Genomic DNA, 12,128 nt, shown 5'->3' on the forward strand with positions numbered 1-12,128 from the left:
TCACAGTGAGGAGATTAGCGGCAGAGGAGCGGAGGGTGCGGGGTGGGCTGTAGAAGGAGAGAAGGGAGGTGAGGTAGGAGGGGGCAAGGTGATGGACAGCCTTGAAGCCGAGGGTGAGGAGTTTTTGCCTGATGTATAGGTTGATTGGCAGCCACTGGAGATTTTTGAGGAGGGGAGTAACATGCCCAGAGTGTACAATATAACGTATTTCCTGCCCATAAGGAGCTTAGCAGCCCCCAAAGCACTTATGTACATATCCATAATGTATTTTATTGTCTGTCTCCCGCTCTAGACTGTAAGCTCCTAATGAGCAAAGAACACGCCTATATGTACTCTCCCAAGCATAGTACAGTACTCTGCACACAGTAAATGCTCAGTAAGTATTATTGATTAATTGAAGGAGCCTGACCTTACAATCACTGACCTCCTGACAAAAAACTTATAGATCTGAGATTCAGCGATGTTTCCATCCACATTACCCTCAGCCCTTTTTAAGTTCAAAACTCCAAAGACCTCATCCTGGCAAAGTCCAAGTCCCATGGTCTGTGCTTAGTTGCCAGTGCCCCTGACCCTAGACATATATGTATGAATTACAGCCACTTGGTCTTGTAGGTTTTTATTTTAACTATGATTGCTAAGGACAGTGGATTGAAGACCTTTGCATGTATGACAGTGCCCATACAACATTTCATTTCCTTTCTAGCATAATTGAAGTTAAATGAATAAACCCGAGTGACTAAAACTTGATAAACACTCTACAGTTTCTACAAGCAAGAAAAACAAAAACTTTTTGATTCTTATTTCTCTGTTCATTTTTAGGTCTTGATGGTAGAGATGAAAAACAACTCCTGGAACTTGCTGTAGGAGAAAAGCGGGCCACTGAACAAAAAATCAATTCATTGTGCAGGGAGGTAAGTTTCCGGGAATGATTTCCATCTCCATGGTTACAAAGTCAAAAATGTTCCTCTTTATAATGTAATGGCGTAGATATCCTTTGTTATTCAGAAGAATGGAATTTTGCTGTGAAGTACCAACTGAATTTGGGAATTCATTTTTGATCAATGTTAGCACAGGTTTGTGTTTGCGGAATTTTGACCAAGTTGTGTGGGCTCCTGTCTCGCTCAGCTGTAGCAACTCCGTATCCCTCAGGAGTTCCCCAGAGCCTTCCCTGGAAGGGAACTCTACAGGAAGAGTTTGGAATTGAGAAGCAGCACGGTCTATTGAATCGATCACGGGACTGTGAGTCGGAAGGACCTGGGTTCTAATCCTGCCTGTGCCATTTGGGCAAATAGCTTAATTTCTCTGTGCCTCAGTTACCTCATCTGTAAAATGGGATTATGACCGTGAACCTCATGTGGGACAGGAACTGTGACCAACCTGATTAGCTCGTATCTAGCCCAGCAGTTCCTGGCACATAGTAAGCACTTAACAAATACCATTTAAAGAAAAAAAAATATGTCGCAGATTCTGGATTTCCAGATTCTGGATTTCCAAGCTGTCACTGAACTTCTGAGCCTCACTAGAGGGTATACAGAATATACCTTTCCCCTCTTAGCCAGTGGTGTCTGAGCAATACATACCCAAATGTCAAGGAGCCAGAAAAAAGGCACTATTGGAGCCTCTCTCTCAAAGACACTCATGTTCCTGAATGCGGTCTTTTTTTTTAAATGGCATTTATTAAGCGCTTACTATGTGCAAAGCACTGTTCTTGCCATCGGCAAAGCCATCGGCAAATTGAACTGAAAGACAGCTCTACTATTACTAACTTTTTTAATGGTATCTGTTAAGCGCTTTCTTTGTGCCAGGCACTCTACCAGGCGCTGGGGTAGATCCAAGCTGATCCAAGTTGGACCCAATCCGTGTTAAATTGTGTCCCTGCTCGGGGGTCCTTTTCAAGTCAGAGCTTCAAAAGCCAATATGTGTGAGTTTTAATCCTGCCCCTCTCCTCAGTGCTGCCCATATAGGAAAACTCCTGAGCCATTTCCATAGGGGCACATCTCCAGCAATGGGGACAACCGAACCCGTATGTGGACTGTCTCTAGCCCGTGTATCAAGAGTTTCAGACTCCGGAGCAAGCCGATTATTTGAACTCTTTGGAGCCAACCATAGTGCTGTGAAACTGACGATTTGGATAACTGAATCAACTTTCCTCCCAAGCAGTGCTGTCTGGTTACTTTATTTGGAAAATACCCCTCGTCCACTTGCGCCTGTGATGATCTCTGCTTCAGCCTGTTGGGGATTTTTGTGGTCAGGGAGTGCAGACAGAGCCAGGCAAGCAGGGAACTATGCTGTTATCTCAGGTGGGAGAGAATGATACAGATGATACAGGGTTTTCAAAGCTGTGTTCTTCCTTTTGGATGAATGAAGCTAGTGTTTGGGGAAAATTATAAAGTGCAAACCTAAAGGAAATTCAATGAAAAACTTGAGATTTTAGAATAAATATATTTTAGAAAACATAAAAGAACTCCTTGTTAAATCACCATTTATGGTCTGTCTAAAGTCACTGGGATCACAAAATATTGGGAACCGAAACCTCAGTGGAGTGTGATAAAACTTGTTTTTTAGTAGTTTGAGATCCTTGTATATACCCCACTTTTATCTAAGCACAGCCACTCTTCTCATAAACCTTTGGTTACTTCAGTTAAGATGGCAAAACAAATAAAATCATGTGGAGGACTCCTTATCTTCCCACCCAAATTCTGTCCCCCACCAGATTTTCCCGTAACTGTCCTCCCTCTCTCACAAGCCCATAATCTTGGCATTTTCTTGACTCATTTCTCTCGTTCCACCCTTGTATTCAGCCAGTCACCAAATCCTGTTGACTGTACCTTCACAACATCTCTAGAACCCACCCTTTCCTCTCCATCCAGACTGCTACTGCATTGATCCAAACACTTATCCTATCCCTCTTGGCTACAGCATCAGCCTCTTTGCTGACCTTCCTGCTGCCTCCTATCTCTCCCCTCTCCAGTCCATACTTCACTCTGATGCCTGGATCATTTTTCTGAAAAAAACACTCAGTCCACATCTTCCCCCCTCCTGAAAAATCTCCAATGGTTGCCCACCCATCTCCTCCTAGTACTGGTCTTCTACCTCAACCAACCTACACACCTCACTCCTCTAATGCCAACCTACTCACTGTACCTCAGTCTCGTCTTTCTTGCCACCAACCCGTTACCCATATCCTTCCTTTGGCCTGGAACTCCATCCTCCGTCATGTCCACAGACCACTACTCTCCCTATCTTCAGAATCCAACTCCGATCGTATTCTCAAGAGGCTTTACCCCGACTCAACCCTCACTGCCCCTATTTGCCTTCCCTCTGTGTTGCCTATGCACCTAGGTCTTACCCCTTAATCACTTTGATTTTGCACCCTACCTCCATGCACTTATATTCATGTCCACCTGTAACTTCTTCTAGTGTTTTTCTCCCTCTCCAGTCTGTAATCTCCCTGTGGGCACGGAACATGTCTACCTACTCGATTGTACTCTCCAAAGCACACAGTACACTGCTTTCTGCACGTAGTTAAAAGCTCAGTAAATACCATGGATTGATTGATAATGCTCTTTTCTTCCTTTCCAGCTCTTCCAGGGTTTAGTGCCAAAGGAAAAGGATGACAAGAATGATATTATTTTAGAAGTCATATCTGGCAGAACAACAGGAGGTCAGCAAAATCACCCAATGTGAAAAAACCCACCCATTTTCGAAAGTACTTAATAATTTTTGCTTATACTACAGCAATAGCTTTTGGCACCTTTTCCGTTTCTTTTCAACTTTTAAAGTGTTGTGATTTCTCTTTATTTGTAATTTTTCATCTTCCAAACACTGCACTACTTAATTTTCAGTCTTAATGGCAAATAAGTTTCAGAAATTATACCTGCAACACAATTTTTTTCCCTTAAATAAGAGTCTGTGAGACAATTCCAGAAACAGTTAATTTCTTGCTCAGCCCAATTGTAGAAATGGGTCAATTATAACAGTTTTAGAGTGGTGCAAGTAATGAAGTAATGTACCGGGAAATTTCCTGTGTTTTGAAAGGACTGGAAATTTACCCTCTGTTCCTCTAAGATCGCAGTGCTTGGAAATCCTGACTGCTGTGTGTTGTAGTAGTGATGAAAATTTAGGCTAATATTTACAAAAATCAAGAAGGTGTTTTTTAAATCATCATGGTAACAAAAGACACGTTCTTGTCCTCATCTTTTGTTATGTAATTTTTTTGCATTTTTAGGTGATATCTGCCAGCAGTTTACCAAAGAAATGTTTGAAATGTACCAGAAATATGCATATTATAAACACTGGACCTTTGAGATTCTTAATTATACCCCAGCAGACTATGGTATGCTATATTCTAAGCACTTTTATCAACTGGTGGAGGTGCTGAACTCTGCTATTCCTTTTATTATGGTCTGGATCACCATTATACAGAAGTAAACTAGTCTATCAGTGATGTTCAGTGAATGCCTGTCCGGTACAGAACATAGTTCTCAGCTCCTGGAAATCTCCCCACAATCCAATGAGCGAGACAGACAAAAAATATTTACACAAAGTGGGAATAGGAGGAATAAGGATGTAACAGGAGGGAATATATGTGCATCAGGATGAATCATAATAAAGGAAATGAATATATAAAAACTAAAGGCTCATCCTATCCCGTCTGGACTACTGTATCAGCCTTCTCTCTGATCTCCCATCCTCGTGTCTCTCCCCTCTTTAATCCATACTTCATGCTGTTGCCCGGATTGTCTTTGTCCAGAAACGCTCTGGACATGTTAGTCCACTCCTCGAAAATCTCCAGTGGCTACCAATCAATCTGCACATCAGGCAGAAACTCTTCACCCATGGCTTCAAGGCTCTCCATCACCTCGCCCCCTCCTACCTCACCTCCTTTCTCTCCTTCTGCAGCCCAGCCCGCACCCTCCACTCCTCTGCCACTAATCTCCTCACCGTGCCTCGTTCTCGCCGGTCCCTCCATCGACCCCCGGCCCACGTCATACACCGGGCCTGAAATGCCCTCCCTCTGCCCATCCGCCAGGCTAGCTCTGTTCCTCCCTTCCAGGCTCTACTGAGAGCTCAGCTCCTCCAGGAGGCCTTCCCAGACTGAGCCCCTTCCTTCCTCTCCCCCTCGTCCCCCTCTCCATACCCCCCGTCTTACCTCCTTCCCTTTCCCACAGCTCCTGTATATATGTTTCTACATATTTATTACTCAGTTTATTTATTTATTTATTTGACTTGTACCTATCTATTCTATTTATTTTATTTTGTTAGTATATTTGGTTTTGTTCTGTCTCCCCTCTTAGACTGTGAGCCCACTGTTGGGTAGGGACTGTCTCTATATGTTGCCAACTTGTACTTCCCAAGCGCTTAGTACAGTGCTCTGCACACAGTAAGCGCTCAATAAATACGATTGATTGATTGATAAAGGCGACTCTCAACATCCCTAGAGAGTTGCAAATTAATTGGGGAAGGTTTCCTTTGTTATCAGAAATATTTAGTGGTCACCAACTTTGCTCTGATCTACTCAGGGGGCTGTTAGATTCCAATGCAAAAGATCTACTCTTAAGGAATATCAAGTCTTAAGGAGACAAAAATGACTAACTGTGGGAAAATTCACTTGTCTCCAAATGGGGTCTGTAAGGGTGTGGAATTAGGAGCTAGAAAGGTGCAATGGCTGTAAATGATTAAATCAGAACAGCTCCATAGAGGATGTCAGTGTTCAGGAAGGTTGTAAGTGACGGGAAAGAAATGGGAGGATAGATGGGTGGAGATTGACAGATCCAGCAGGTGGGTTGCTCCTCTGCTCCTGATCTGCTCTTGCTGCTCCTGCTCTTACTCTGCTCCTCTGCTCTGCTCCTGCTCTGTTGCTGCTCCTGCTGCTTAGCTCTGCTCCTGCTTTCCCTGCTCCTGCTCCTGCTCTGCTCCTCTCCTGCTGCTCCTGCTCTTCCTGGAGGCCTTCCCAGCAGAGCCTTCCCAGACTGAGCCCCCTTTTTCCGCTTCTCCTCCCCATCCTCCCAGCCCTACCTCCTTCCCCTCCCCACAGCACCTGTATATATGTTTGTACAGATTTATTACTCTATTTTACTTGTACATATTTACTATTCTATTTATTTTGTTAATGATGTGCGTTTAGCTTTAATTCTATTTATTCTGACGATTTGATACCTGTCCATGTGTTTTGTTTTGTTGTCTGTGTCCCCCTTCTAGACTGTGAGCCCATTGTTGGGTAGGGACTATCTCTATAGGTCGCCAACTTGTACTTCCCAAGCGCTTAGTACAGTGCTGTGCACACAGTAAGCGCTCAATAAATACGAATGAATGAATGAATGATCTCTGCGAAGGTCCAGAGGCAGGAGAAAGATGTAGGAAGAAGGAGTCGTCTGAAGACTCCCAGCTGAAACAGAGGGTGCAGGCTGGGGGATAGTGGACAGTGAGAACAGAGAGGATGAGCTCATAATGGGGGAGTAGTAGCAGTAGACTGCAAGCTTGTTATGGTCAGGGAATGTGTCCATTTATTGTTATATTGTACTCTCCCAAGCTCTCAGTACTGTACTCAGCACACAGAAAATGCTCAGTAAATACGACTGACTTACTAGTGGTGGTAGCATTAGACGTCGTCATTGTCCTATTGAGCGAGCAGCAGAGGGCTTCGATGCCCAGAGTCTTCATGCCATAAATCCAGTTTCTTTGATTTGGAAGGTGGGCTGCACCATGCTGCTGCCCGTGTTTCCGGAGACCGTGTCTACAGGCACCTGAAGTATGAAGGTGGAATTCACCGCGTCCAGCGAATTCCTGAAGTGGGCTTGTCATCAAGGATGCAGCGTATTCACACTGGGACCATGTCAGTTATCATCCTCCCTCAACCTGATGAGGTAAAGTCTTTAAGAAACCCAGAGGGTGGCACTCCAGGAACAAGTGTCCTATTTGTTTAGCGCTTACTATGAGCCGAGCTCTGTACTAAGTGCTGGGGGTAGGTGCGAGATAATCAGGTCAGACGTAGTCTTGGTCTTGGTCCCAACTGGGGCTTTTGGTCTGAGAGAGAGGATTCCCAGTTTACAGATGAGGAGCCCAAGGCACAGAGAAGTTAAGTGACTTGGCCATGGTCACACAGCAGGCAAATGCTGCAGGTGGGATTAGAACCCAGGTTCTCTGACTCCAAGGTTTGTGCTTTCCACTGGGCCACACTGTTTCCCTGGCATTCAGGCTTGCATTGTGCCAGAATGCCCCCAAGTTTTCAGGAGTGTCCGTTGTTACCTCCTCCCAAGCATTTGCACAGTGTTCTGCTATTTAGTAAGCCCTCAGTAAATACCATTGCTTAATTAAAAAGTCACCTCGTCCGAGTGGTGTTCCCTGATTAATCCCCTCACCTTTCTGGACATGCCATCCCCTGAGCCACCTTAGCAGTCCAGTGCTTAGAACAGTGCCTTGCACATAGAAAGCGCTTAACAAATACCATCATTATTATTATTATTATTGTTATGAATATATCTCCTCTGCAATCTTCAGTGCCTTTTGCCTACAGCATCACAAACAAGGTCAACGTCTCCAAAACTGAACTGTTATCCTTCTCAAATCCATTTCTTCACGTATTTTCCTATCACAGTTGTTACCACCACAATCCTCTCTGTGTCTGAAGCCCACACCCTTGGTATGATCCTTAACTCCTTGTTTTTATTGGTTGTTGTTGTTTTGTGTGGGGCGCGGTGGGGGGCAGGCAGGTTTATGGTATTTGTTAAGTACTTACTATGTGTCAAACACTGTTTTGAGCGCTGGTGTAGATATAAGTGAATTAGGTTGGACACAGTTCCTATCCCACCTGGGGCTCACAGTCTAAGTAGGAGGGAGAAAAGGGGAACTGAGGCACAGAGAAATTAAGTGACTTACTCAAGGTCACACAGCAAGCATTTCAACACCCAGTCATGTCCTTTCCTCTCCATCTAAACAATCATCACCTAGGTATAGGCACTCATAAGAAAGCTGTTTTTTACTAGCGACTTTCTTCTACACCTTCATTCCTTGCAAGCTCATTTTCCCAAAGTGCCTCATTCTCAACTCTCCCAGCTCCATCCCCTGAATTAGTCAATCAATCAGTGGTGTTTACTGTGTTCAGGGCACTGCATCAAGTACTTAGAAGAGTACAGTACAGCAGAGTTGATAGGGTCTATGCCCTCAAAGGCCTTACAGTCTTGAGGGGGAGATAGGTGTTAAAATTACAGCTAGGGGAAGTGGTGGAGTGTAAAAATATATGCAGAAGTGCTATGGGGCTTAGGGTGGCGTGACTAATGCTTAAGGGGTACATATCCAAATGTGTAGATTACACAGAAGGGTGAGTGAATAGGGAAAAGAAGGGCTTTGTCGGGGAAAGCCTCTTGGAGGAGATGTGACTTTAGTAGGGCTTTGAAGGTGGGGAGAGTCGTGGTCTGCGTCAGGAATGAAGACAGAGGGTGTTCCAGGCCAGAAAGAGGATGTGAGCAAGGAGTTGGAGGCAAGGTAGGTGAAACTGAGTTACAGCGAGTAGGTTGGTGTTAGAGGAACCAAGTGTTCCCCGGCCCATCCACAAAATCCTCCTGTCCACTGCCTTTTTGGTCGGTCACCAGTTCATTCGTTCATTCATTCAATCGTATTTATTGAGCGCTTACTATGTGCAGAGCACCATGCACTAAGCGCTTGGGAAGTACAAATCGGTAATATATAAAGACGGTCCCTACCCAACAGCGGGCTCACAATCTAGGAGGGGGAGACAGACAACAAAATGAAACAAGTAGGCATCAATAGCAGTTGCCACAGCCTCGTCTGTTCAGTGGGTGGCTAGCCATCCCCACTCCCTAGATAGAAGCAGCGTGGCCTACTGGAAAGGGCACAGGACCTGGGTTCTAATCCTGGCTCTGCCACTTATCTGCTGTATGATCTTGGGCAAGTCACTTCCGTCAGTCAATCAATCAGTGGCGTGTACCGGGTTTTAACAGAAGAACAGTGAGATGAGGTAGGAGGGGAGAACTGATTGAGTGCCTTAAAGTCGAAGGTCAGGAGTTGCTGTTTGAATCCCTTGCTCATACCCTTCTTCCTTCCTAGAGCTCCTCCTTCCTGCCAATCTGCCTGACCACAAATCTCCTTATCTTCAGAGTCCGTCTCAAAACTCTGTCTGGGTCTGTGTCTGGTATGCTTTCCCTCATTATTTTTTTAAAATGGTATTTGTTAAGTGTTTATTATGTGCCAAGCACTGTACTAAGCACTGGAGTATATACAAGCTAATCATGTTGGACACAGTCCCAGTGCCACATAGGGCTCACAGTCTTAGAACCAAGAAGTTCATTCATTCATTCATTCAATCGTATTTATTGAGTGCTTATTGTGTGCGGAGCACTGTACTAAGCTCTTGGGAAGTACAAGTCGGCAACATATAGAGACAGTCCCCACCCTACAATGGGCTGACAGTCTAGATGGGGGAGACAGACAACAAAACAAAACACATAGGCAGGTGTTAAACTCATCAGAACAAATAGATTTAAAGCTATGTGCACATCATTAACAAAATAAATAGACTAGTAAATATGTACAAGTAAAATCAATAGAGTAATCTGTACAAACAAATATACAGGTGCTGTGGGGAGGGGAAGGAGGGCAGGGGGATGGGGAGGAGGAGAGGAAAAAGGGGGCTTAGTCTGGGAAGGCCTCTTGGAGGAGGTGAGCTCTCCATAGGGCTTTGAAGGGAGGAAGTGACTTGCCTAAGGTCACACAGGAGACAAGTGGAAGGGCAGGGATTAGAACTCAGGTCCTTCTAACTCCTAGGGCTCTTTCCACTAGACCATGCTGCTTCTCTTTTCTTCTCAGGTCATATCCCCAACTACCCCCTCAACGCCTTTTTGCTCCAGTTTTTTCACCAGTTGAGTATTTACAACTGCCCGCAACACTTCTGTAGAGGTGTTATTTGATATTCCTGGGGGATTGCTTCCAGAAGCCCTGCAGATGGGGTCATTCAACAACTCACAGGCTTCTGGGCCTTTTTTTGTGACATTTGTTAAATGCTTACTATATGTCAAGCACTGTTGTAAGCTCTGGGCTAGATCCAAGTTTAACAGGTTGGACACAGGCTCTGTCCCACATGGGGCTCACAATCTAAGTAGGAGGAAGTAGGATTTAATCCCCATTTTATATTTGAGGAAACCGAGACCCATGGCCATCCACTGAACACTTGGGTCCGCAGCAGCTGGTGACCTACCAAAGAGTTAGCAGACGACCGAGGATTTGTGGGCAGGGCCGGGGCCTGGCAGTGAGCCACCAGTGCAGGTCCCACCAAATTCAAATAGGTGAAACCGAGAACAGAAATCTGCAACTATCAAGCGAAGGCCGTGTCGATCAGTGCCGTATATTGGAGCCTGTAAGATTCCTCTCACATGTGGCCTGTGGGAAACGAGGGTTGCGTTAGAGATCTTTAAGTGTTTAGCAGTGTTGCTTCCAGGCACACAAATAGTAACCATTTGGTCATATTTTAACATTCTCGTAGGAGTGGTCGACTAAATCTGGTTGCTGGGCCCAGTTTTAGGGAGCAATGGGGGAAATGGGTACAAGGCTCGTCAAGAGCCCTACAGAGGAACCAGGGCCACAGTGCAGCCAACGTTGCCACTTCCAGCTTCCCTTTCATTCATTCATTCAATCGTATTTATTGAGCGCTTACTGTGTGCAGAGCACTGTACTAAGCACTTGGGAAGTACAAGTTGGCAACGTATAGAGACGGTCCCTACCCAACAACGGGCTCACAGTCTAGAAGGGGGAGACAGACAACAGAACAAAACACGTGGACAGGTGTCAAGTCATCAGAACAAACAGAATTAAAGCTAAATGCACATCATTAACAAAATGAATAGAATGGTAAATATGTACAAGAGCTGGAAGTCACCATCTGGAGGGCCCTGACCACACCCAGGGGCAGGAACAGGTGGAAGAACATGGCAGGGAGGCCCTTGGGGTGGGTGGGGCGGAGCTCTTGAACACTTGCATTCAAGCGCTTAGTACAGTGCTCTGCACACAGTAAGCGCTCAATAAATATGATTGATGAATCACCTAAGAGGCTTGCTGCTACAATGAAAGTAGGCGTCAGGGCAACCAGCCCAGCCCGTGGCTCGTGTTCTAGCCAAAGGCTTGATGTACCACCCATCGTTTAGTCAATCAGTCAGTCATTTTTATTGAGCATTTACTTTGTGCAGAACACTGTATCAAACACTTGGGAGAGTACAGTGTAACCGTATACAGTATGGTCATGGGTTCAAATCTGTGTGACTTTGGGCAAGTCACTTAACTTCTCTGTGCCTCAGTTTACCTCATCTGTAAAATGGGGATTAAGACTGTGAGCCCCACGTGGGACAACCTGATCACCTTGTATCCTCCCCGGCGCTTAGAACAGCGCTTTGCACATAGTAAGTGCTTAACAAATACCATCATTATTATCACAGAGTTGTAAGGCACATTCCCTGCCCACAGCAAGCTTACGGTCTAGAGGGGGAGGCAGACAATATAAATAAATTACAGAGTAATTAATAATAATAATTATGGTATTTATTAAGCACTTACTATACGCCAAGCACTGCTATTGTATTTATGTTATTTGTTAAGCACTTACTATGTGTCAAGCACTGTTGTAAGTCCTGCGGTAGATAGAAGTTAATTGGGTTGGACAGAGTCTCTGTCCCACATGGGGCTCACAGTCTATGTAGGAGGAGTATAGGTATCGAATCCCCATTTTTTAGATGAGGAAACAGAGGCCCAGAGAAGTGAAGTGACTTGCCCAAGGTCACATGAAAGGCAGTTGGCAGAGAGTTGGGATAAGATCTCAGGTCCTCTAGCTCCCAGGCCCCTGCTCTTTCTACTAGCCACGCTGCTGTTCAAAAAAAAACTTGCTACGAAAACTTTTCTGTTAAAGACACATCTTAGTGATGCTTTTATTAATCCTAGGTGGATGTTAAAGTGGACCCCAAGGATTTGCGTATAGACACGTTTCGAGCCAAAGGAGCTGGAGGACAACATGTTAATACAACTGACAGTGCTGTAAGAATTGTTCATACTCCCACAGGTGGGTATGCCTTCTTGGCTTTTTTTTTTTTATATGTCTTTCCATCTTTCAACTAAATCTTGTTCAA

General features: G+C 44.9%; 1 protein-coding gene across 1 annotated transcript in view; it reads left to right on the top strand.

The window, feature by feature from the left end:
* Window positions 1–12,128, top strand: part of MTRF1 (mitochondrial translation release factor 1) — a 43,084-nt gene that overhangs the window by 17,254 nt on the left and 13,702 nt on the right. The window contains exons 3-7 of the mRNA XM_038771102.1: window positions 820–911; window positions 3,583–3,664; window positions 4,229–4,336; window positions 6,694–6,866; window positions 11,944–12,061. Of these exons, the coding sequence (XP_038627030.1) occupies window positions 820–911; window positions 3,583–3,664; window positions 4,229–4,336; window positions 6,694–6,866; window positions 11,944–12,061 (573 nt within the window). The remainder of the gene's footprint in view (window positions 1–819; window positions 912–3,582; window positions 3,665–4,228; window positions 4,337–6,693; window positions 6,867–11,943; window positions 12,062–12,128) is intronic.

The sequence above is a fragment of the Tachyglossus aculeatus genome, chromosome 2, assembly GCF_015852505.1.
Source record: "Tachyglossus aculeatus isolate mTacAcu1 chromosome 2, mTacAcu1.pri, whole genome shotgun sequence".
In the NCBI taxonomy this organism is placed as follows: Eukaryota; Metazoa; Chordata; class Mammalia; order Monotremata; family Tachyglossidae; genus Tachyglossus; species Tachyglossus aculeatus.